This window comes from Protopterus annectens, chromosome 11.part0 (genome assembly GCF_019279795.1).
Source record: "Protopterus annectens isolate FY-2018-M chromosome 11.part0, PAN1.0, whole genome shotgun sequence".
Taxonomy (NCBI): Eukaryota; Metazoa; Chordata; order Ceratodontiformes; family Protopteridae; genus Protopterus; species Protopterus annectens.
The window spans coordinates 1,208,121,407-1,208,148,707 of record NC_056745.1 but is presented as its reverse complement, the minus strand read 5'-3'; the positions used below and the strand labels follow the sequence as shown (position 1 = coordinate 1,208,148,707).

Genomic DNA, 27,301 nt, shown 5'->3' with positions numbered 1-27,301 from the left:
AGTTCTCTGCACTGCCCTTTGGCTTATCTACTGCACTCAGGGTATTCGCAAAGTGCCTAGCTCCAGTTATTGCATTTTGCAGGCAAAGAAATATTCAAATATACCCATACCTGGACGATTACCTAATTCAGGCAGAAAGCCAGGACATACTTTTGAATCATCTGGCCCTTTATACATAGGGTTTTAACGTGTCTGGGGGACACCATAAATGAAAAGAAATCACACCTGGTACCCTATCAACAAATTATATTCTTCGGAGCAAGCTTGAATACAACTTCCCAGATGGCCTACCTCACGCCAGAGAAGCAACTTCACACAAGTGGCCACAAAAACCCCGCTATCTGCAAGACAAATACTGCAAGCCTTGGGGTTCACGGACTCCTGCATTCTTCTAATTCCATATGCAAGACTGCATGTGAGGAAACTACAGTGGTATCTAAAAAGCCTATGGTGTCAACATTCTCAGGATCTAGAAGCAGTGATGCCTATCATACCTTGCCTACGCCTCGGGTTCCTTTGGTGGGCAGAGGCCTGCCACCAAAACAAGGGACTACCCTTCACACCACCCCCTGCCGCCCAAACCCTAACAACTGGCGCATCAGACTATGCATGGGGAGCTCACCTGGCAGGGAAGTGCTTTCACGGCAAATGGAACCCAAGTCAAATGGACCTGCATATCAATCAGAAAGAAATGTTAGCTGTATATAATGCTCTGACAGCCTTCAAGGACCACATTATTCCAAGACAACTAATGGTAATGATGGACAACACCACTGTTATGTGGTACATAAACAAGCAGGGGGCTGCACATTCTTACCCCCTCTGCAGACTAGCCATGGCATTGTGGAACACAGCCTTGAGCTACTAAATGCACCTACAAGCTGAATTCCTGCCAGGAAAGTTAAATACACTGACAGACAGACTAAGCAGAAACCTCATGGACCCACACGAGTGGAAACTGGAACCAAGGATTTTCAACATGCTGACAAGCAAATGGGGGGAGCCCAGATATAGACCTGTTTGCCTCTCCCCAGAACTACCAATTGGATATAGTTTGCACAAGGACTCCCCACAAACAAGCCTGGAAAGTGGATGCTCTGTCCTTCAGCTGGAAAAATCCTTCAGCTGGAAAAACCTATCAGCCTATGCCTTCAACCCTCTGCCTTTGCTCTCCAAAGTACTACTAAAAACCAAACAGGAAAAACCAAGGATGATTTTGGTTGCTCCAGACTGGCCACGCCAGCACTGGTACCCCCTCCTGCACAATGTGTCACGGTTACCCCCATGGCACCTGCCTCAGACTCCTTCCCTGTTGTCTCAGCAGGAGAACCAGATTCTGCACCCTCAGCTTCCAGCATTGAACCTGGCAGCCTGGCTAATTACATAATCTCTCCTTTATCACCCCTCAGTAAACCTGTGATAGATATCATTTTAGAGGCAAGGAGGCCTAGCAGTAGAAATTCCTATGCTGAAAAATGGAAATGATTCTGTGTCTGTAACCAATCTCAAGGGATGAGCACAGCAGCACCCAATTTACCTCAGATTTTACAATACTTAACTGAGATGCTTCACAAGGGCCTGTCTTTTTCCTCCATTAAAATCCACACCTCAGCCATTTCAGCTCATTGTAACACAGACCCCCCCCCTCTTCTCTTACCCACTTCTCAAGCAGTTCCTCAGAGGGTCCAAAAATTTGAGACCACCCAGGAGAGCTCCTACCCCAGTCTGGGACCTTAACTTTGTTTTGGAGAAACTCACTCTAGCTCCTTTCGAGCCAGCTGCTACTGCAGACTTAAAATTTCTTTCTTGGAAAACAGCTTTCCTTTTAGCAATCACTTCAGCTAGAAGGGTATCTAAATTAAAGGCCCTTATGGCTGTGGAGCCTTTCATCATCTTTCGTGCAGACAGGGTGTCCCTCAGAACCAATCCATCCTTCATGCCCAAGGTGGTATCCAGTGTGGCTCTTAATCAGTCCCTTCATTTGCCAACCTTCTTTCCCAATCCACCGAACAAAGGGGAATGGATACTGCATTCCTTAGATGTGCACAGACAACTCAGATTCTACTTGGACAGGACTAAGCCTCAAAGGAAATCTGAACAACTCCTGGTAGTATTTGCATCAGGGGCAGAGGTGAAGGCTATTTCAAAGCAAACCATTTCTAAATGGATAGGCCATTGCATTCATTTCTACTATAAGCACCATTGAAAACCTATCCCCCAGGGGATCAAACCTCACTCCACCAGGGCTGCATCTACCTCTACAGCCTTTCTCAGAGGCATTCCTACCAGGGACATCCTAGAAGCTGCTACCTGGAGTTCTGTACATACTTTCACTAAGCATTATCACTTGCCAATTTTCTCTAAATCCAGGGCTGGCTTTGCCACTGCAGTCTTGCAGAGCCTTATAGCTGGTCCTAACGCTGTCTAAATTCCTCCTCCCAACCAAAGCTTTGCAAATCTACCGAAATGTAATGACTGCAACAGTGAAACACAAAGAACATAGTACAGTTGTGTATACTTACCATAAATGTAGATGTTAGAGTGTATTCACTGTTGCAGTCCTGGTTACCCTCCCCCCAGCCCCCTAACTTTTTTGGCTATACCTATACTTACCTTTACTATGCTTAAAAGCTTTTTTGGTGTATTTGCTGTTTTGTTGGAGGTATATCATTGTACTTTTATACTTATTTGTTTCCCATTAGGGGGCACCTGACATCTGGGGCAAGAAAAACTGATGTAATGGCGGCGGCTTCATGTTTTATACCCCCTGACGTCATGGAAGAAGGGACAGCAACCGACGCAGAACCCAAGACTTTGTTAATCAGGCCGACTGAGGGCTACCTGCAAGCAGATAACCCAAATGTAATAACTGCAACAGTGAATACACTCGAATATCTACATTTATGGTAAGTGTACACAATTGTACTTTCTCCAAGCTGCAAGTGTTGAGATGTAAAGAAACATGGTTTGGTTTTTCTTAAGAGCAGCTTAAAATTTTGTCTTGGAATTTATCCCTTCTTTTTGTATAATGTAGTCTTTGGATTGATGAGTCAAATCATCCAGCTTCCTTTCTTGTCCTAAGGCTCCAAACTAAGGGAAGAAGAAATTGCATTTAAGGGATTTTCCATAGGCAACTGACATACAACATGAAAAAAAAAAGAAGAAGACTTCACAAAGCCTTACTAGCTTTATGGCTTTTTTTATTGCCGTGCTAACAGGGCAGACCAGTGTTAAAACATTTTTAATAAAATTCAGATTCATGGATAGGCATTTAAAAGATGTACAGTGGTGCACACAGCCATGATAGTGGCTACTCTGACATCCTTTTTTGAGAATGTTTCAGGTCAGAATATTTGTGAGGCAACCAAGTGGACCTTTGTTATTTCTTTTGCAGACATTACAAGCCAGGCATTCAGTGCATTCAGGGTGTGCTTCACTGATGTAGTTTTAGAGAGGTTAGAGAGCATGTTGTGACCACTTCCCCTTCAAAGATGAATAACTGCTCTTTAATACTCTTCCCGTGCTAAGGAATGATACTGAAGCAATGATCCTTAATTCCGCCTGTGTTGCATATACTTACCTTAGCAGTATTTCTTTGAACAAATTGATCCCTGCTGCTGTATAGGCTGCCAGTCTCCTTCCCCTGTGGCTGGCTTCCTTAAAATTACAGTGGAAGATGGGAGAGGTTCCAGTAAGGGGCATCTGACTGTTAACTTGTGTGGAGGAGTAGAAATAACACTTATTTTAGCATACCAGTTTCACTAATAGGGATAATGTACTGGCTGATTATCTAAGATGAAGAAGACTTATTACCCTTCTTCTCCTTCCTCTTAAAAAGAATGGGGTTGAACCAGTTGCCATTCCCTGTTCATTAGAACCCACTCTCAGGGCTTAGTGTGCCTTCAGCTATCTCCCTCCTATCTGGTGTGGGCTGTAGAGCGGAGTCCTGTGTGGAACATCTAGTTAGTGCAGGTATTGCAGGTTCCATTTGTTCCTTCAGGTAGCCATAGCCTTCATTCAGTACAGTATGACCTTGGTGAAAGTGAGGGATGCCTTCTGGCACATTTTTTGTCTGAGACCCCACAAAAGAGTCCTTTAGGTTTTGGTCTGTCGTATAGGGTGTTGCCTTTTGGCCCATTCTTTGGTCCCAGAGAGTTCACCTGTTTTTTCTCACTGTGGTGGCAGAGATCCTGGAAAGATGGTAGCGGTAGTGTTACAGTTTTGCCATGTCTGGATTATTGGCTTCTGGTAACCTTATTAAGGGGACTTCATGGCAATATCTTTTTTCTGAGTTATGCCATTATTGCAGGTCTTAGAGTCTGCATAAACTGGGAAAAATTCCTTGTTGGTTCCCTTTCAGAGGATTGCTTTCCCGGGGTAGTGTTGGATATACTCTAGTGAAGGTCTTTCTTGCCTATGGAGACAGGCCATAAAATCACAGATTATGTTTCTTAGGTAAGAAAGCAGAGGTGACTTAAGGCTTGAACCTTTTTATGTCTCTTGGACCCTCATGGAGGTCACCATTGTCACTGTTTGTTTGGCTGGGCCTTATGAAGGGAATGGCAACCCTTGATATCTTAACATGCAAAAAAATTAAAAAAAAAGCCAAGCTGTAGATGCCAAGACCACTTGAGCAGGCTATGTGGAGTGAACGACAGTCTTCAGCAGTCTCTGTGGGATTTCCTTCCTACCACTAAATGTTAATATGTTTTGATAATTGATGCCTTTTTGGTGGGTTGTGAAGCTGGCCTGGGGTGCTCCTTGCTGTAGGGCAAGGAGATCTCATATGGGGGAATACATATAATCCTTCCCAAACTTTGTGCATTTTTATTTGTTTTTCAGACTGTAGAAAGGAAGTTGACCTTGAGACTTTGTGTAGGGTAATTTAGCTAGACAGGTATGACTGTCAAAGTGAAGGATTGGTATACCTTGCAGTGTGTTCAAATTGTGAAAATTTCTGTATAGGTAAGACCACTAGAAAGTTAAAATATAGGGTTAGAGAGAAAGAAAAAGGATATGAGTAACGCTTTAGTGCAGTTCTTATGCACTGGTGGCTGGTGTTTTGTATATTGGAATCTTTGTAGTTCTTTTACATCTTTTGTTTCATTATTGAACAGCTAAGTGGAATTTACTACAATTACATTGATATAAATTGGAGTTCCTTGTTACTGCCTTGAAGTAAGTAAATGTAAGACTGTCTCCTTACAATAGTAAGCTGGCAACTGTCCCTGGTGGATGATTTGGTAAAAGGATTGACAGCAGTTTACTGGCCTTTGCTGTGAACTAGCGGTAGCGTAGTTTTAAGTCTATCTCCTTTAAAGAGCTCTTTTCAGAGCTGGTACTTTTTCGGTATAAGGATTGACAGCATACTATCGGCTACCACATTTCCTTCTTTTAAGCAGTTTACCTGCATTTTTTACGAAGTGTGCAATTTCTGTATTTAATACAGCGCTTTTGAGCAGCAAAGTAGTTACCATGACTACTCAAAACACCATAGACTGCGACATTAGCGTGTATCTGACGCCAGATGAGGTCAACACGCTTACTGTGACTTTACAGGAAGTTGTTTCCACGACACTGCTAGAGAGGATGGGAGGTAATGGAAGCCAGCCTTTGCACACTCGGAATGGCAATAGTGGTAGTCACTCTTCATCTGACAAAGGGACAGTAGTAGCTGATGCTGTTTTTGATAACTGCAAGCCGATTACTGACTTTTTAGAAAATAATGTGGTGGATCTGTTTCAGGACTTAACCAACAACAGCAATTCAACCATGGACTCATGGCAGGTACAGAGAGAAGCACCGGACTTTAAAAATCAGTTTCTCCAGTTGGAGAAAAAAGTGCTTAGGTTTAAAACTTTGACTTATGAAAATCAGTAATTAACTGAATGTATTAATCTTTCAATTGTGCCTTTGGGCCTAGGAGTGTATGCGTTTCCCAATGCAGTCAAGTTTGATAGTAATTTATTCAACAGGTTAAAAGAGTTATATAATGATATGGGTTTAGAACTTTTAAAATTGCTTATACAGTGGAATCAAGAACAATGGATTGTTTGAAAAGTGATATTGTCAGACTTGATAATGTATTAAGAGAACATCCAATGGTATATTCCTGCCAATATTTGTTTGATAATTTAAGTAATAAAGTCAACTAATTAATTGACAGTATTGTTAATAAGAAAAAGAAAAAATGATTAAGAGACTTACAAGCATATCAACAAAAACAAGTATTTTTGGTTAACAAAAAAAGAAATAATAACAATAATTTGAATTTTAAAAATGGAAGAAGTGAATTTCAGAAGCCGGGTTCATTATACAGGCTTGATTCTTTTTCGGATACAGGTAGTAGGAATATCCCACATGCCAATAATAATTACAGGGACCAGTTAACTAGTACTTCTGTTGTAGAATGTGAGGAAAATGCTCCTTTTATCACCCAGACCAGTGGAACCAACAGCCCCCCTCCCAACCAAGAAGCATTTGTAACTGGAGGCAAGAAAAAAGGCAAAAACAGAGGGCGTTGGCCTTCACACAAGAGATATTTAATTTAAGTGACAAAAAGTTTAGTGATGTTGAAAGTAAGGTGCTTAAAAAAGGTTTTTCCTTTTTGCCTGCAAAAAAGCAAGACTTACTGATACTGTTTTAGATTTTAAACTTTATGTAAGAAAATTAAATCTGAAATATTTGTTTGATGGTTTATCCACTCAAGATACTGGGAATTTAAGACAGAGAAGGAATGTTAATCCCCCCAAATGTCTATCCCAACAGAGTGTAGCCTCCCTGAGATCACAGATGCACAGGTGAGAGCTGCCCTCTCCAAAGCAAAAAACACAGCATCAATGGGACCAGACGGTGTCCCGGGCTGCGTCTTACACGAGCTCCAAGAAGAACTAAACCCTCACATAAAGTCACTGTTCAATCTCAGCCTTACTACAGGATATGTACCCAAGGAATGGCGTACAGCAACAGTGGTCCCGGCTCTACAAAGGTGGTGCCACAACGGACCCCGGAAACTATCGCCCTATAAGCCTGACTAGCCTAGTCTGCACGGCTATGGAGCATGTCATCATGGAAATTATAAACAAAGACATTGGGAACCTCCAGACACTGGATCCTACTCAGTTCGGCTTTGTTAAGGGCAGATCTTGCCTCTTGAACCTGGTCAACTTCTTTGAAACAGTTACCAAAGCCGTAGATGAAGGGAAGGTAGTCCACATAGCCTACCTGGTCCTCGCAAAAGCCTTTGACACAATACCCCACTCAGGCATCATAAATAAGCTCACCAGCTTAAATATCAACCCCTATGTCACAAGATGGGTTGCAAACTGGCTCAGGGATAGAACCCACATGGTCAGAATTGCAGGTGCCATGTCAGACTCTAAGCAAGTTACAAGTGGCATCCCACAAGGCTCAGTTCTGGGACCTCTCTTGTTTGGTATATATTTCTCCGAGGTACAGGCTAACACGGGTGGACTATGGCTGACCAAGTTCGCAGATGACTGCAAACTGGGTGTCATAATCGACTCTCCGGCTGACACAAGCATCCTCCAAAAGGGTCTCACAGAGACGGATAACTGCTGCCAGAGCCGTGGCCTAAAGCTAAATGCCAAAAAGTGCATAGTCATTCCCTTTGGGAAAAACAAAGTGCCCACAAATTACCACATAGGTGGTAATCCATTAAACTGGAAGAAGTAATTAGGGACTTGGGGACCCAAGTAGATAGTAATCTCTCCTTTGACAATCACGTTGCCAAAGTGGTTAGAAAGACCTTCTATATAGCCCACCTTATCACGAAAGGGTTCACATCTAGATCAAGAGAGGTCATTGTGCCCCTCTACTCATCACTTATCAGGCCCATAATTGAATACAGTGCCCCATTTGGGATGTACCTAACCCGACACCTGCAGCAACTGGAAAGACCCCAAAAGTACCTCACCAAGAGGATCAAGGGACTCAAACAGATGCCCTATGCAGTTCGGCTAAAGAAATTCAGCTCTACTCAGTTGCGTACCGCCTACTCAGAGGCGATCTGTGTCTGACGTATAAAGCCATGTCCAACCCAGAATTAATGGATATGCTCCACCTCAGGAAATCCAAATCCCTTAGAGCTACACGCTCCAGGGACTTGAACCTCAGCACAGAAATAAATAGGACATGCTGGAGGGACAGATTCATATCCCAGAGGCTCCCCTCACTCTGGAACAAAATCCCAATCCATGTTAGGCATCACTGACCCTCTTCAAGAGAAATCTTGACAAGTGGATGGGAGATCGTAAATTTACCCCTGGGATCTCTTCTGTGTCCCTGCTAGACAGAGGTGTCCAGTAAAGTAACTTTAATAGGGATACCTTCTGTGACCTACTATACAGAGGCACAGTCAACTAATCTAAAAGGGTGGCGAAAGCCAAACACACTCTGGCTAGGCTTATAAATGTACTAGGGCAGATAGCCTAGTATCAACCTATGAACCCATTAGTTAACACTTTGAGCACTTTTTCTACTATTTGGAGAATGATATTTACAGTTTACAGGATAGTAAAAAACAAATTGGGTATAGAGAAAATTTGACCAAGGAAGAAACTATGGCTTTGAAACAGCTTGTCTCTTATGGAAACATAAGATATATGAAAGCAGACAGGGGACAACTACTTGTTATTATGAATAACAAGGATTACTGTGGAAGTATTAAGGAGATGTTGGCAAATGGAGACAAATATCTTAAAGTGTCCAAGGATTTTGTTAGGAAAAAGTTCCAAGAATTAGATATTTTGCTGGATTTATTATACCAGCAATTAATTTCAATAGATTTGAGTTTTTGTGTGTTGAACAACCTCAGTTAGGGATGCTATTTGCCATCCCTAAAATATGCAAAAATGAAAAGCATCCCCCATTCAGGCCTGTCGTTTCTGCCACCTTCAGTAAAACTTCAAAAATTTCCATGTACTTAGATGGAATACATAATCCTATTGTACAAACTAGTAAATGGTTCCTAAAAGATTTATGGATGTTTCTGGATGAGCTTCGACTCTTTAAGTTCCAAGGAGATAAAACATTTCTGTGTACATTAGATGTATGTTCATTGTATACTGTAATAGATCAAAATGAAGGAATAGAGTTCACGAGACTTTGTTTGGATAAAGTGAAGTTTAAACAGGACATTTTTGTCACTTGTCAGCTAATGGAAATAGTATTACATAACAACTTTTTTATGTTTGGTAAAGATGTTTAACAACAAACAAGTGGCGTAGCAATGGGGGCACACGTTGCACCTGTTTTTGCTAATTTAGTTATGTGTTGGTGGGAAGTTACATTTTTGGAACAGATGGATTTATTTAAGTATGTTGGATATGACAGGCGTTATATTGATGACCTGTTTTTTGTCTGGGCTGGTAATGGTGAACAGCTAGATGAGTTTTTCCAGCAAATTAATCAATCAGTGTCTTGGCTCAAGTTTACTATAGGTAATAGAGGTATAGAAGTCCAATTTTTGGAGGTTGACATTAAAATTGATGTTGGTAACAAAGTATTTGGAAGCAACATTTATAGAAAGAAAACTACTAATAATTATGTGCACTTTGATAGTTACCATTCCAAATATATGAAAATTAATGTATTCAAAGGGCAAGTGATTAGACTTAGTAGAATGGTCAGTGATGACCATCCATTTACAACAGAACTGGTCATACTTAAACAGTTGTTTACTGATAGATGATATCCCCATGAAACCCTTGATGAAGTTATACAATATGTTAAAAATAATAGGAGACATAGATTTTCACCCATTTTGAGAGCAGGATTTCAGAAGAAGAACTCTGATCAGAGTGTGGGTGAGAATGAAGGGTTAAAATATGCATTTTCGATGCCTATGACTACTGATGGGCCAAACATTAAAAAGTTGATTCAGGAAAATTGGAAGATTATTTTGGGCAATGAGGAGCCGACTAGAATTATTGGAACTAAACCAAATTTTATTAATAAAAAGACATGAAATTTAAAAGAAATTTTGGAGGGGGGGGGCACAAGAATGAAGGTCAAGATAGAGTTATTACCTATCTAGGAACATTTCCTTGTACAAACTGTAGTCAGTGCAGATTTATGATGGGGGTGTGCAGAGCCATCATTTCAAACATCTGAAGTATACTTTAATAGCTAAAGACAGGTATGACTGTCAAAGTGAAGGATTGGTATACCTTGCAGTGTGTTCAAATTGTGAACATTTCTATATAGGTAACACTGTTAGAAAGTTAAAATATAGGGTTAGAGAGCACATTTTGGCTATAAAGAAAAAGGATACGAGTAACGCTTTAGCCAAACATTCTGTAAACTGTGAACATTTCTGAAAGTTTACTTTTTTGTAGTTGAAAAAGTGAATACAGATAAATTTGTGGGATCCTTTAATACTTTTTTTAAGAAAAAGTAGAACTTAAATGGCAAATTTTGTTGAGAGCTGATATAGCACCTGGTATTAATGACAAGATTTCTGTCAAAAGTTATTTAAACTATGTTAACTTTTGACTAAGAAACAATATTGGTTAGGATTATAAGTTTTTTATAATATATGTATGGTTATATAACAGAAGATTCCTGTATAAGCTTTAGGGATTGTTTTATAGTTTATTATTATTGAAAAGTGCGACAGAAAGTGATGTTTTGGGTAATTATATGTTAAATGTGTATGTCCTTTTAAGGATTAGTAATGTAGGAAATGATGTCAGGAGAATAATGGTATAAAATGAAGAAGTTCTGTAATAAACGGGACAAAAGCACTCAACTTATTCTGGCTCCAGTGTGTGTTTTTTGTTTTAAAAGTTGAAGTGAAGAATTTTGTGAGTTTTTAATTTGGCAGTTTACTATGTTGTGTATAAACGGAGAGCGAGGTGCAGTCCAGCCACCTCTGCAGAAAGGTATTGCCGTTCTGACAGTGGACTGTCACTTGTATCATATCACCATTGCTGTTCACATCTAACTGCAGATTCTCAGCCATATTTCCTGTACTCTTTTGGAAGTGAGGAGAGGAAAGCTTGCCTGGTGAGGATAGTCAAGGCTGTTTGCCATGGAGTATGAATGAGAGACCCTTCCATTGTTTTGTTCACTTCTGCTGGGTTGAGTTGAGTGGGAGTTGGATTTTTTTTAAGTTGACTGTGTGAAAAGCTTCATAAATACTGTTTCATATTTATCCCTAATTCTGCATCATTTTGTAGAATTCAAAGAAGAAAGGCCATAGCTCATTGTTGTCCCATGGTGGTTAAAAAGGGGTCGATAGTTTCCCATGTCTGTGGATAGCGCATGCTTGTGTAGAGGGATAACAGGTGCAGTCCTCCATAGGTTTCCTATTTTGCTATTTATCAAGTCCAGAATGATTCTTTCCATGGCGTTGCATATGAAATTAGTAAAGCTTTCAGTACTCCCATTTGTTTGGTAAAAAGCCTGCTTAGGGACTACAGTTGAATAATACTCATCGTGAGCTCAACAAGTCATGTTTCATGCTGTTAAGGAGGCATCCTGGGATGTTATCAGGTCCCATCAAAGCAGTGGTTTTGGCCTTGGAGAGTGCATTGAGGACTTGTTCCTTAGTGATAATTGGGAGAGCTAGGATTAGGGGTATTTCTTGATAGGTGTCTTAGGGATAAGACAGAGTAAAATTGGAGCTGAATTTATTGACTGTATCCTCTGGCTTGCTTATTTCAGAGCGGTACCACTTCCTGTATGTAGCTGTGTATATGATTGTAAAGGGGTTTTGTGAACAACTCCGCATAGGCATTTGTGTTCCCTGCTGGATCATTCACTCCATTATTACATAAATTGTGCAATTCCTTCCTTCCCTTAAGCCTCATTTTTTATCTTGAACATTATTCTGCATGCATTTGTTTTCACACATTCCATTTACTTCTACGTATTTAACTGTTTCCTTTTTCTAAGGACTCACCTCCATTTCTTTGTCTGCATTACAGTATTTTGTATTTCAGTTACAGCTGGTTTAAATTTTGATTCACATTTTATTATAATTTTATAATAATTTCCTTTTAGTCTCCAGTAGTGCAATTAGTAAGGCCTTACTGTATCAAGGCAATTTACAGCACACTTTCTAACTCAAAAATATTTCATTAGTTACAATTTCTTCCCCCAGAATTTCTGACAAAACACTCTGTGGGAAATACTTAAAATATGCTAATTTGCTACTTTATGAGAATACTTGTTACCAATTAATGTCTCTTCCCATCTCACCTCCAACATTTGCTGTTTACCTAAGGAAAAATTCTCTGAAGTCTGCCTGGGGTATAAAAATGTGTAAATACTTGCAGACAAATCCCTTAAATCTTCTAAACTTCTTGCATACTTGGTAAGGCATACAAATGTCTTCCCACTGTACCCTTTGTATATTGCCTTTCCTTTTTCACTTCTTTTGTAATGTCTTCTAATGGATTTAAACATTTCTTATGCAATATTTTATATGCCCTACTAATTATCCCTTTTTTAACATCAGCTTCTGAACTAGAATTTCCTCCATATCCAACTTATCCATTAGCAACACTGCTTATCACACTATAACAAACTGTAGGACCCCCTCTATGTCCCTCTTGGTCCATACTTCCTATCTGATTAGTATGGAATCCCTATGTATTGAGACAAGTACCATTTTTCTAGTGGATTTCAGCTACCCTTCCATAATCTGAGAGACATATATAGACTTAACATTTATGCCCAGAGATTTCTTGACTTCATACCTGGCTGGAGCAGTTATTCCACACCCCAACCAGGTCTGACAAAATCCTGAACTTTGTTCTCACCAGTATGGGACAGCTGTATTCTAGAGCAGTTGTAGCTTCTGTCCGTAGTCAAATTGGACCATAAATCAGACATATTCATTACAAAGCTGAAGCCACAAGCATCCTCCAGTAACTCTGCATTCAGAGATTATACTAAAACTAATTTACTAAAACTGCATGATGACTATCTAATATCTAAATTTAACATTTCCTTCCTACCTGATTGTACCTTTAAGAAGCATTTCCAGATGTAGCACAACCATATAAATACGTAGCACGTGCAGGCAGCAGAGCCATTTTGAGAGAACAGCCAGAGTGTTAACATGTATGAGTGCGATAGTCACTGTGTTTATAGGTTTATTTTAAGTTACAAAGCCTTATTTCTGATGTGTTTGTGTGTAATAAAGTTGCTTGAATGGAACCCACAAATGTTCACTGAATTAATTAATGAGTTTAGTTTTTTATCAATTTTTGGTATTTTTTTTATGTTATAAGGAAGCATTTAGCTTATGTTTATATGTATTATGTAGCACTTTTATTCCCACATATTGTTATTTAATAATGTCTCTTTAAAAGTTTTGGCGCAATTTTTTGAATTTACAATTGACAGTTACTATATATACACAATGTACTCATCAACACTTTGTTCTGATGAAGACTGATTTCTTCAGTTGAAAGTGCTTAACCTACAGCTTGTGTTGTTCTATGGTATATGTGGATTAAACTGTTTCTTCTCGTACGAGCAGCGTTCTTTCTTTCGCACTGAGTATCCTGTTTTCAGTTAAGCTTTAGGGATTGTTTTATAGTTTATTATTATTGAAAAGTGTGACAGAAAGTGATGTTTTGGGTAATTATATGTTAAATGTGTATGTCCTTTTAAGGATTAGTAATGTAGGAAATGATGTCAGGAGAATAATGGTATAAAATGAAGAAGTTCTGTAATAAACGGGACAAAAGCGCTCAACTTATTCTGGCTCCAGTGTGTGTTTTTTGTTTTAAAAGTTGAAGTGAAGAATTTTGTGAGTTTTTAATTTGGCAGTTTACTATGTTGTGTATAAACGGAGAGCGAGGTGCAGTCCAGCCACCTCTGCAGAAAAGTATTGCCGTTCTGTCAGTGGACTGTCACTTGTATCATATCACCATTGCTGTTCACATCTAACTGCAGATTCTCAGCCATATTTCCTTTACTCTTTTGGAAGTGAGGAGAGGAAAGCTTGCCTGGTGAGGATAGTCAAGGCTGTTTGCCATGGAGTATGAATGAGCGACCCTTCCATTGTTTTGTTCACTTCTGCTGGGTTGAGTTGAGTGGGAGTTGGATTTTTTTAAGTTGACTGTGTGAAAAGCTTCATAAATACTGGTTCATATTTATCCCTAATTCTGCATCATCTTGTAGAATTCAAAGAAGAAAGGCCATAGCTCACTGTTGTCCCATGGTGGTTAAAAAGGGGTCGATAGTTTCCCGTGTCTGTGGATAGCGCATGCTTGTGTAGAGGGATAACAGGTGCAGTCCTCCATAGGTTTCCTATTTTGCTATTTATCAAGTCCAGAATGATTCTTTCCATGGCGTTGCATATGAAATTAGTAAGGCTTTCAGTACTCCCATTTGTTTGGTAAAAAGCCTGCTTAGGGACTGCAGTTGAATAATACTCATCGTGAGCTCAACAAGTCATGTTTCATGCTGTTAAGGAGGCATCCTGGGATGTTATCAGGTCCCATCAAAGCAGTGGTTTTGGCCTTGGAGAGTGCATTGAGGACTTGTTCCTTAGTGATAGTTGGCAGAGCTAGGATTAGGGGTATTTCTTGATAGGTGTCTTAGGGATAAGGCAGAGTAAAATTGGAGCTGAATTTATTGACTGTATCCTCTGGCTTGCTTATTTCAGAGCGGTACCACTTCCTGTATGTAGCTGTGTATATGATTGTAAAGGGGTTTTGTGAACAACTCCGCATAGGCATTTGTGTTCCCTGCTGGATCATTCACTCCATTATTACATAAATTGTGCAATTCCTTCCTTCCCTTAAGCCTCATTTTTTATCTTGAACATTATTCTGCATGCATTTGTTTTCACACATTCCATTTACTTCTACGTATTTAACTGTTTCCTTTTTCTAAGGACTCACCTCCATTTCTTTGTCTGCATTACAGTATTTTGTATTTCAGTTACAGCTGGTTTAAATTTTGATTCACATTTTATAATAATTTTATAATAATTTCCTTTTAGTCTCCAGTAGTGCAATTAGTAAGGCCTTACTGTATCAAGGCAATTTACAGCACACTTTCTAACTCAAAAATATTTCATTAGTTACAATTTCTTCCCCCAGAATTTCTGACAAAACACTCTGTGGGAAATACTTAAAATATGCTAATTTGCTACTTTATGAGAATACTTGTTACCAATTAATGTCTCTTCCCATCTCACCTCCAACATTTGCTGTTTACCTAAGGAAAAATTCTCTGAAGTCTGCCTGGGGTATAAAAATGTGTAAATACTTGCAGACAAATCCCTTAAATCTTCTAAACTTCTTGCATACTTGGTAAGGCATACAAATGTCTTCCCACTGTACCCTTTGTATATTGCCTTTCCTTTTTCACTTCTTTTGTAATGTCTTCTAATGGATTTAAACATTTCTTATGCAATATTTATATGCCCTACTAATTATCCCTTTTTTAACATCAGCTTCTGAACTAGAATTTCCTCCATATCCAACTTATCCATTAGCAACACTGCTTATCACACTATAACAAACTGTAGGACCCCCTCTATGTCCCTTTTGGTCCATACTTCCTATCTGATTAGTATGGAATCCCTATGTATTGAGACAAGTACCATTTTTCTAGTGGATTTCAGCTACCCTTCCATAATCTGAAAGACTTATATAGACTTAACATTTATGCCCAGAGATTTCTTGACTTCATACCTGGCTGGAGCAGTTATTCCACACCCCAACCAGGTCTGACAAAATCCTGAACTTTGTTCTCACCAGTATGGGACAGCTGTGTTCTAGAGCAGTTGTAGCTTCTGTCCGTAGTCAAATTGGACCATAAATCAGACATATTCATTACAAAGCTGAAGCCACAAGCATCCTCCAGTAACTCTGCATTCAGAGATTATACTAAAACTAATTTACTAAAACTGCATGATTACTGTCTAATATCTAAATTTAACATCTCCTTCCTACCTGATTGTACCTTTAAGAAGCATTTCCAGATGTAGCACAACCATATAAATACGTAGCACGTGCAGGCAGCAGAGCCATTTTGAGAGAACAGCCAGAGTGTTAACATGTATGAGTGCGGTAGTCACTGTGTTTATAGGTTTATTTTAAGTTACAAAGCCTTATTTCTGATGTGTTTGTGTGTAATAAAATTGCTTGAATGGAACCCACAAATGTTCATCTGTTTTATCCTGACCAGACAAGCGACACTGATGGCCTATCTGCAGCTGCAGAATCCTTTACCACCAAATTTTATGCACATATAAATGGCTGCATAGATGCATATGTCCCCTTCCAGTGAAACTACAGTGCCAAATTTAAAACATGAACCCCTACAGTAGAACCAAAATGCAAGAAACAGGCTTTGCAATAAAAGAAAAACAATAAAATTCTCCAATGCAGCCACTGCAGATTTACTCCTCTTATGCCAACAAATAGAAAATTCAGTAGAGATGATTAAGATGGAGAAACACGGCAGGAGAAATAAATTTTTTTTTATCCGGTTAGTGCTTTCACATCAATGATGCTTCATCAGACCATACAGTTCATCAAAACTAATTCAGTTATATACAACCTGGCTGCCAATTAAACAATCAATTACCAAAATACTAAACATTTAATTACTACAATCAATTTAAAAGGACAGCATACATTACTCACTTGCTCACTTAGAGGGAGGGTCAGGGAGCACTTGGGAGCTATTAGGAATAGAGAACCTTTGAGGAGTGCTCTAGCGAAACACATCATATATAAAGATAAAACACACCACTTTTTGTTCAAAGTGGTTGAATGTATTTATCAGGACTCACAGTTGGGAGACATAAAGAGTAGGTTAGAGCTGAGTGAACTGAGATGGATAGTAGAGCTGCAGGCTGAGAAGGAACCAGGGTTGAATGACAGGACTTCAATTAAACCTTATTTAAAAATGCAACATTTATAATATGTTTTACTGTTTAATTATATATAGCTATACCAATATGGAGTTTTTAATGATATATATTATTATAGAATTATATTTTAATAGTAATTGAGTGATTTGTATAAGCTATGCATGGATTTGTGAGTTAGATGAACTATGACAAATGTATGCTGTCCTTTTAAATTGATTGTAGTAATTAAATGTTTAGTAGTTTGGTAATTGATTGTTTAATTGGCAGCCAGGGTGTATATAACTGAGTTAGTTTAGCACTAACCGGATTAAAAGTTTTTTTTATTTTTATTTTTCTTGCCGTGTTTCTCCATCTTACTGAAATAAAAGAAAAAGCTCATACACGTAAAAATAAATGTAACTTTCTAGTTACTAAAACACTCTTGCTAAACTTAACAAGGAAATCCAGTCCCTGATCAAATCAACCAAAGTTAGATACAGGTAAAAAAATAGCCACAATGCTTAAGCTAACTGCAGAACTTTCTTTAACTATGTTACAAATCACAGAAACAGTGCTCAGCACCTCTCAAAGCTAATAGTAAATTATATAGACTCAGACCCAGAGGACATAGCCAATCTGCTATCAGATAAAATTTAGCCCACCCCCCATTCCCAGATTACATACTGACACCACTCCCCCCTTTCAAATCTTTTAAGATCAAGTCCTGAAAACACTGTCCAAGGCAGTAAACACTGCTGCTTCTGTGTACTGGATAACATACCAGGATGCCTACTGGCCAGCCTGAAACAGGACTTGTCAAGCCGTCTGTATCGACTCTTCAATATCAGCTTCCAAACATGATCCGTCAGATTCTCTGCAAAGGTTATGCCTCCAAGTAGCCTTTGTGCCTGATAAATGGAGGATAGCAACAGTCTTCTCCCTGCACAAAGGTGTGCACTGGTAATGATTTTTCAGTAAGTCTGATTGGCCTCGTGTAAAGTTATGAAAAGAGTCATTATGGAATTAATAAATAAGAACACAGCCAACTTACAAACTCTTGACCCTAGCCAGTTCAGTTTTGTCAAGTGCAGATCCTTCCCTAACCTTGTTGACTTCTGTATGAGAGTTACTGAAAGAATGTCGTAGGGGACAATTGGCATATACAGCATATCTACATCTCTCAAAGACATTCATGACCATCCCACTTAAAGGTATAGTGAATAAACTCACCCAGCTAAAAGTAAACTGCTATGTAAGTAGCTGGATAGTAAACTGGCTCACTAATAGACGCCAGGAAATTAAGGTGGGCGTCTGTACCTCCTCCAAAATATGTTCCATTAGTAGTGTACCACAGGGTTTGGTTTTTGAGTTATTCATGTTTGGCATTTACTTCTTAGAGATCGAAGCTAATGTTAGGAGTTAATGGCTGACAGCGTTTGCAGATGACTGTAAACTTGATGCCATCATAAACTCTCCAGAACAAGCCAAAATGCTCTAAGAGGGCCTTTCCCAAACAAATAATTGGTGTTTAAACGATGGCCTAGAACTAAATGTCAAAAAATGTATAATAGCATCCATTGGCAAGCTTGAAGTCCCCATCCCCTGCAACTTTCACATTAACAACACACTCCTGAAAATAGATCCAGTAGTTAATAACCTTGGAACTTATAGACAATAAACTGTTTGACCACCATGTATCCGCTATTGTAAGAAAATCCTTCATTGCATAGATTATTAGTAAAGTTGTATCATCCTGGTCTAAGGTTGTGATCATTACACTGTATTTGACACTTATTAGGCTGGCCATTGAGTGTAATACTCCCTTCAGTTTGTACCTGTCCAAGCACTTGACACAACTTGAATGATCATAATGCTTTCTTACCAAGAATATTAAGGCAGTAAATCATAAAAGCTACACTGACCATCTCAAAGCCCTGTCCCAATGTTCTTACATGCACTGAGGGGCGATCATTGCTTCGTTTAAAGAGTTTCAACCAACCCTATCCTTTCAGACTTACTACACACCCAGAAGTCTATTGGTGGCATCAACACTTGTTCAAGAGATCGTAATATCTTGTGCAGCATAAATAAAACATGTTGGAAGGATAGGTAATATGGAGGATACCATCCCGTCTCTAATCATCTTCTTTTCAACATAAAGCAAAGGACATCTCGTAATCTGTTCAAGTGTAATCTGGATGAATGGATGGGTAAACCTCAAATTCACCTCTGGTTTAACAGCTTTGTCCTTTATGGTTAGAGGTAACGTATAAATGTCTGGGGTCTGGGCTTTTCATACTCAAAACATAAAGGATCTTGTTTATTCATAGTTAAAATGTAAGGGCAGTAAACTTCATAGGAATGCATGGCAAGGCTTCACAAGATCCTTTACGGATCAGTAGCCTACTAAGTATCTATCAACCAAATTGTGCCATGGAAATGTTCCACGACAAGGATTTACCTAATCATTAGCTACTGCAGAGGGCTGTGTCATAGATCAGCTTACACTGTTATTACTCACATGTCTGTTTCTGTCAGCCTCCTTATGCCTTTTTTTATGTAAGGTAGACATTTGAATGTTTATTCCATTAGTTTTATGACTTTGCTACAGTTAGTGTAATGAGATGTCTTGTTTTAATGTCCAGGGATTGTAAGGTGTACTTATATATTCTGAGAGATGTTACCTTTCATTACATGGTGTATAGTGCCATATAAGTTTGCTGAGTTGTTTTCTAAAACTGTAGTTCTGATTTCTTATTGCCTATTTGTGCAATTTTGTAAGCTTCCAGTCTCTTTACTTTTTCTGTTTCAGTTGTTGGGCATGTAAACACTATCAAAATATTTAATTTAGGCTATGCACAAGTTTGATTGTTTGGCACAGTATTGCTCAGGCAACACATTTTCTTTCCTGTCTTTGTATCTGTTTTAATTTTTTTAAAACTTTGTGTTCTTTTAAAAGCTGATAAAACTACAGTGTGACAATCGTTATTTTAAATCCTGTTAAAGATTACAGGCAAGTTTTTCCAAACCATTTTTTTAACAAAATAATTTTCTTGCGTGTCTGTATGCATGAGAACACTTTTTTGTTGTAAAAACACAAGTTTTCAGAAATTTACAAAATCTGTCCAGATTGTGCAAGTCTGTTTAACGTACTTGCTGTATTAATTAGGAGTACAGGCCACACATAATTACACCATTGGGTTAGTAGCTGCTTATTGGTATTAGTTGTAATACTTACAGAATTGTAAAGTAAATAATTGCCAACCTGTTACATTAATAGTTTGGCAAAAAAAAAAAAAAAAAACACTTGCTAAGGTTAAAGGTTAAAGTTATGTTGTCAGAGTATCCAATTTATTCTTTGTTGCATTTACATAATATTTTGTATGTTGGTGCTTATCAAAGTGGATGTTCATACTTGATTTATTTGAGAGAATTTCATTATTCTTGTATGCATTTTGGCCCCCGGTCATTGCTTTTGTTTTTGTTATTGCAGAAAAGTAAAATCTTGACGACAATTGGTGTCTTGGAGGAGCCTTTGGGTAATGCACGTCTTCATGTAGCCCGACTTATTGCTGCACTTCTACAGACAAACACAGCTAGTATTAATCAGGAACTGTGTAGGCTAAACACCATGGACTTATTACTTGTAAGTACTCCTTGGCTGTGATGAAAGGACAAGTGAAAGACAAAGAATTGATTTCCTTCTGTCTCTCTCTATGACTTCTGTACAGTACCTGTTGCTTGTTGTATAGTGCTTATAAAAGATGATGTTTTTCGTGTTTCACTGTTGCAGTCATCACACTTGTGTTATCTGCCTGCAGGTAGCCCTCAGTCAGCCTGAATATGAAAGACTTAGTATTTCTGCGTCAGTTGCTGTCGCTCCAGAAATGATGTCAGGTCAACAGGGGTATGAAAACAGGCAGCCAACGCCATTACATCAGTCTTTCTTGCTGAGGAGCCCGAAGCAGAAGCAGTTGGCACGAGTGCCGGTTGGCCGCTACCTGAGTTTTCATTTTCGAATTGAATCATCCTGAAGTCTTCTAAAGCTAAGTACCCTGTTGGGGATCCTTTTTTCTTGCTCTAACCGATGTCAGAAAAAGTTAACAATTGTCTCGCCTGTGGAAACCAAATACCACACCGAGATTTCCATTCTAACTGCGTCACCTGCTTAGGCCCAGACCACAACGTACCTCGCTGTCAGTTTTGTGCCTTGTTAAACGCCCAAACTATTTGTCGTTGGGCCCTTATTGTCACTAAATACTTTTGTTCTCCATATACCGAAATGGCTTCGGTAAGCCATCCGACTACCGATCTTCTGAAAAAACGTAAGGATAAAGGCAGAGACAGACTGCACAGGTCCAAAACTGCCGACGACGCTTCCGTTAAGCTAGTCGCCAGTTCGCCGGTACTCAGTGAGGCACTTTCGCAGCCCCTGATGCCTGTTTCAGTGGATTCGCAGGCCTCTACCGAGACCCGTTTGGAGTCCGGTATGCCGCGAGACTTTTCTCTGATTACGGAACCTGCGGATGTCTCTACCTTGGATGGGTCTGGAGCCGTTGAGCAGTCACCAGCTTCTAAGGAAGTTTTTCGCACTGCCAATATTCGATACAAGCCAACGACTTCTTTCGCGTTTTCAGTTCTGTCTAAAACTACCGAGTTTCTAAGGCCAAGAGTACGAGCTACACCTAATAAAACGATGACCCCAAACTCAAGCACCTGCTTCCTTGCCACAACATCAAATATTAAAATGGCAGAAGACCTTATTATGCTGATTAGGGGAAGTTAGCCTTCCCCTGATAAGAGAAAAAGAGACCTGTCTCCAGCAGCTTTAACAGACCAAGAGTCCGACGACTCTGACGTATCTGATTATGAAGACATGCCTTTATCTGCTTATGAGGATTCAGATGCAGAGGAATCCATTCCCTCTGCTTCTCCTCCAGAGGATTTCTCTTTTGGTGAAACCTTGCATACCTGGGAATGCCAAGACTATCCTCAGTACAAAAAGAAACTCAGAGAATTTCTAGATTTGCCACAACATACCCCTTTAGCAATACCCCGAGACCTGGATGATGTCTTTATGGAATCCAGTTTAACTCCTGGTACTTGTCGCCTCACAGTTAGACGTTGCCCGTTCGATTCTCACTTAAAGCGTCTACTGTGTGACGACATGCGTGAATGGGCGTTCCTTCGTTGAAGGTTGTGCGTTAGGCCCGGCAAGCCAGCATGTAAAACTCTACTGCCAATCATTAGCGGACCGGAGTTCCGCTGTGGCGACCCCTAACCGGGAAAAGCCGAAAGACACACACACACACTTTACGCCCCTGCTCCTAGGAAACCAGACAGGTACAGAGTTCCTGACTCTTACAAATTCCTTTTCAAAAATCCTTCTGCTGACCCAGAGGTCATCTCCCAGGGGCCTAAACGTATCAAAGCAACTACAGCTAAGAATCCCACCCCTTCGGACAGGGATTCCAGAGCTTTAGACAGATGGAGTAAGAAAATATACACCTCTGCAACTCTGCCATTAGGGCTTTGAATTTCCTGTTTCACATGCTGAAATACCAACAAACATATTAGGAACTTATTAAGCAAAAAAATAGCTACCTTACAAACTGTGCAGAAAATAAAGAATTACAAGAGCTTATGCATTCTGCAAGCCAAGTCAACAAGCATACTTTGCAGTGTGACTTTGATGCCCTAGAAGCATCTTGCAGGTCAGCAGTCACTGGTTCTGTACTGAGAAGGCATGCTTGGCTTAAGGAGCAGACCTTGCCAGATCATGCCAAATCAAAATTACTAGACGCTCCTTTGAACAAGGTTAATTCTGTTTGGCAACAAAGCAGAAGAGGTTTTTAGAAAGATAGAAGAAAAAGCTAAATCTATGCAGACAGGTCAAAGATTTCTTGCAAGTACAGCCTCCTAGATTCAGTAGGCATTGCCCCTTGAAACATTGGTCCTTTCCAGCATCCTCAAGGCCTTCTCAACCTAGACCCAGGGGAATCAGCCCCCCCCCCCCCAGACTACAGTCGCTGGGTATGCAGAGATCTAAGCAATGGAGTGCCTCCACTTCAAAAACAGGGAGTGCTAACCCACCCCCTTAAGGAAAGACTTCACAGTGACTTTTCAACTCCACTCCTCACCTCTGCTCAACTGCTCGTGCCCCTAGGAGGAAAACTTGTCCATCATGCAAAAAAAACTGGACTTCCATCACCAAAGACCGATGGGTCCTCAACATTGTATCCCAGGGGTACACATTTTACTTCCACTCACTGCCAACCCCAAAAGGGTTCCCAGACCTTCCTCCAAACCAGTGGGCAGAGGCACAAAACCAAGTTAAATCCCTGCTCTCCATAAGGGCAATTCAGCCTGTTCCTGCGGGCAGATATGTCAAGGGTTCTATTCAAGACTTTTCCTGGTACCCAGAAAAGAGGGCACTTGGCACCCAATCCTAGATCTATCCATTCTAAACACCTTTCTGGTGTTACCAAAATTCAAAATGCTCACTTTGCAGCAGCTTCTTCCTCTGCTGGCCAAAAATGCCTGCTTAGCCACCCTAGACCTAAAAGAAGCCTATCTGCTCATCCCTATCAGGGACTCATGCAGGAAATACCTACGCTTCAGGGCAGGATCTATGCATTATCAGTTCTCTGCACTTCCCTTTGGTTCATCCACTGTTCCCAGAGTATTCACAAAATGCCTGGCTCCAGTCATTGCCTACTGCAGATAGAGAAAAATTCAAATTTACCCGTACTTGGATGACTGCCTGATTCAGGCAGACAGTCAGGAAATGCTGTTGCAGCACCTGACATTTGTAAAAAACCTTCTAACCTCCCTGGGGTACACCATCAACGAAAATAAGTCAAAACTAGTCCCCAGTCAAAAGGTTGTATTCCTGGGAGCAAGCTTGGATACAGCATCCCAGATGGCATTCCTTACTCCAGAAAAACAAGCCTATCTGATAGACTACTTCACTCAAATGGCCACCAGAACCCAGCTATCCGCAAGGAAAATCCTGCAGACCCTAGGGTTCATGGCCTCTTGCATCCTGCTAATTCCATATGCCTGACTGCATATGAGGAAACTTCAGTGGTACTTAAAAAGTCTTTGGTGCCAACATTCTCTGGACTTGGAAACTGTCATTCCTATCAAACCTTGTCTAAGGACAGAATTTCTTTGGTGGGCAGCAGCATGCAACCACAACAAGGGACTTTCCTTTACTCAGCCCCATGCTGTCCAGACCCTAACCACAGATGCATCAGACTATGCCTGGGGGCACACCTGGACAGCAAGTGCATTCAGGGCCACTGGAGCCCAAGTCAAATTAATCTGCACATCAACCAAAAAGAGATGCTAGCTGTTCAACACGCTCTAACAGCTTTCAGATCCCTACTCTCACCAGGACTCCTGCTAATAAAAACAGACAACACCACAGTTATGTGGTACATCAACAAGCAGGGAAGGAACCCACTCTACAGGCTAGCCATGGCCCTGTTGAACTTGACCTTGGACATGCAGGTCCATCTGCAAGCTCAGTTCCTGCCAGGCAAACAAAACTTACTGGCAGATGACTTAAGCAGAAATCTCCTAGACCCACATGAGTGGTAATTAGAGCCCAGCACCTTCAGCCTTCTGATTCAGAAATGGGGGGTTCCAGAGGTGGATCTCTTTGCCTCCCCCTGCAGTCACGAGCTCAGGAAATTCTGCACCAGGACACCTCACAGCAGGGCCTGGAAAGTAGATGCTCTGTCCTTCCAGTGGGTAAACCACTCAATCTATGCATTTCCCCATCTGCCCCTTCTCTCAAGAATATTGCTCAAGATAAGACAGGACAGACCAAGGACAATCCTGATTGGCCCGGAATGGCCACGCCAGCACTGGTACCTATTACTGCGCAGCCTGTCACCAGTGCCACCCTGGCACCTACTCCAGAGCCCGACCCTCCTCACTCAGCAGGTGGGACAGATCTTGCATCTGCAGCTGCAAACCCTGAATCTTGCAGCCTGGCTTATTTCTTGAATTCTCCCCCAGTGACCAGCCTAAGCAAGCTGATGCTGGACGTAATTTCTTGAAGCCAGAAGACCCAGTACAAGGAAATTCTATGCTGATAAGTGGAAAAGGTATTGCTCCAGGATTCAATCTAAAGGAGAGGACACAACTCTGCCCTCCCTACCTCTAATCCTGGATTACTTAGCAGATCTACACCACAGAGGCCTATCCTTCTCCTCCGTTAAGATCCATGCCTCTGCCATCTCAGCTCATTACAACACTGAGCCACCCCTCTTCTCTCACCCTGTCATCAAACAGTTCCTGAGAGGGGCAAACAACTTAAGGCCACTTTGGAGAGCACCCACTCCTGCTTGGGACCTTAACTTTGTACTGGAAAAGCGCACCCCGTTTTGAGACTGCAGCATCTTGGGACCTTAACTTTGTACTGGAAAAGCTCACACTGCCCCGTTTTGAGCCTGCAGCGTTAGCAGAGTTAAAATTCCTCCCTTGGAAAGCAGCTTTGCATCTGGCCATCACGTCAGCTAGAAGAGTGTCTGAGCTACAAGCACTTATGGCCGTGGACCCCTTCATTATTTTTCATGCTGACAGGGTCTCCCTCAGGACTAATCCTTCCTTTATACCTAAAGTGGTGTCCCATGTGGCTCTCAACCAATCTGTCCATTTGCCAAACTTCTTCCTTAATCCTCAAAATGAAGGGGAAAGGTTCCTGCACTCCTTGGACGTGCACAGACAGCTCAAATTCTACCCTGATAGGACTAAGCCCTTCAGGAAATCTGACCAGTTATTACTCAGTTTTGCACCAGAGGCAGAGTGCATGGCCATTTCAAAACAGACAATTTCCAAACGGATACCACACTGTATCCATTTCTGCTACAAACACCATGGGAAACCAACCCCTTAAGGGGTCAGAACACATTCCACTAGGGCAACTTCTACCACTACAGCATTCCTCAGGGGAGTCCCTACCAGGGACATTCTGGAGACTGCTACCTGGAGTTCTGTACTCACATTCACCAAGCATTACCACCTGCCTATATTTTCCAAAGCCAGGACGGGTTTTGCAACTGCAGTCCTGCAGGGCATACTAACCAGCCCAAACTCTTCTTTACTGCCTCCACCCTTTCTTCAGCTTTGGGAATCAACCCAAGTGTGATGACTGCAGCAGTGAAACACGAAGAACATAGTACAGTTGTGTACACTTACCATAAATCCATAAATGTAGATGTTCGAGTGTATTCACTGTTGCAGTCTCGGTTTCCCTCCCTCCAGCCCCCTTCTCTGTCTCTCTCTCTCTCTCTCTCTCTCTCTCCCTCCTCTACATGTACATTACTCACCCCTTGCAGGGGTATTGGTGTTTGCTTTTTACTGGTGGGGATTTTCCTACCATATCTTAGCTCCCTGTTGGGGGCTTGTGACATTTGGGGCAAGAAAAACTGATGTAATAGTGCCAGCTGCCTGTTTTTATACCCCTGATGACCTGACGTCATTCCTGGAGTGACTGCAACCTACGCAGAAATACTAAGTCTCTGGTATTCGGGCCGACTGAGGGCTACTTGCAGGCAGATAACCCAAGTGTGATGACTGCAACATTGAATACACTTGAACATCTACATGTATGGTAAGTGTACACAACTGTACTTTTTGAAGATGGTCTTGTTATACTTGTGGGCTGCAGAAAAATTCTTTATTGGAGAGTGAAGAACAACCAGCATGCTGTGGAAGCAACCCTTGGTGCATGGCAAAGGTTGCTTTTCTTTGAGTTTGTAGTGTGTCTGACATCATCCTGTAAATAAGGGCAGTATTTGAGCTGTTACAGCCGTAGGATGGGAACAGTATTTTTACAGATGTATTTGATACGTAGGTTAAGGTTTGGGGAAGTCTGAACCTTTTATGGGAGTATCCATGGTGCAGTATATTAAATACACACAAAAAAACAGACACTGACTCTAGGTGGGTAGTCTCTTGATTTTGTCTAGCTTTACCTTTTTCAGAATATTCCTTTTCCATTGGTCTGTCTTCCCTGTTTTGACATATGTTACCACCACTGTTTTAATTTAGATTGCCTTAATCTGCATTATGTTTTTCCCCCATACATAATCCCTCTAGAAATGCTTCAGACATTGAATAACCTTGTCTTTGAGTTTCTTGGCGTCAATGCTGGTGTTCAAGCTTACTATCAGTGAACAATTGGCTGCTAGCTAAGCAACACTGGAAACACCAGTTCTGTATATCATAACACAAAAAGCACCATGATATGTTCAATGAATAGTTTATTACAGATATTTCCTCTAGCACCTCGGCTTCACAAAGCCTTCAAGGAGTAAAATGCAATTGTAAAAAACTTCCTTTTTATACAACAGCAGTTCCTTCACTAGCCATACAATTAAACAATTAATTAATCTATTAAACACTAGTACATACAAATCCATTCCATTCCTTTAAGAA

The 27,301-nt window shown here is 40.6% G+C and overlaps 1 protein-coding gene across 3 annotated transcripts in view; it reads left to right on the top strand.

Annotated features, from left to right (window-relative positions):
• The window catches only part of PPP6R2 (protein phosphatase 6 regulatory subunit 2), a 4,227,669-nt gene that overhangs the window by 1,914,023 nt on the left and 2,286,345 nt on the right, over nucleotides 1-27,301 (top strand). For all 3 annotated transcript variants that reach the window (XM_044088566.1, XM_044088567.1, XM_044088565.1), the window contains exon 10: nucleotides 20,343-20,495. In XM_044088566.1, coding sequence (XP_043944501.1) covers nucleotides 20,343-20,495 — 153 coding nt within the window. The remainder of the gene's footprint in view (nucleotides 1-20,342; nucleotides 20,496-27,301) is intronic.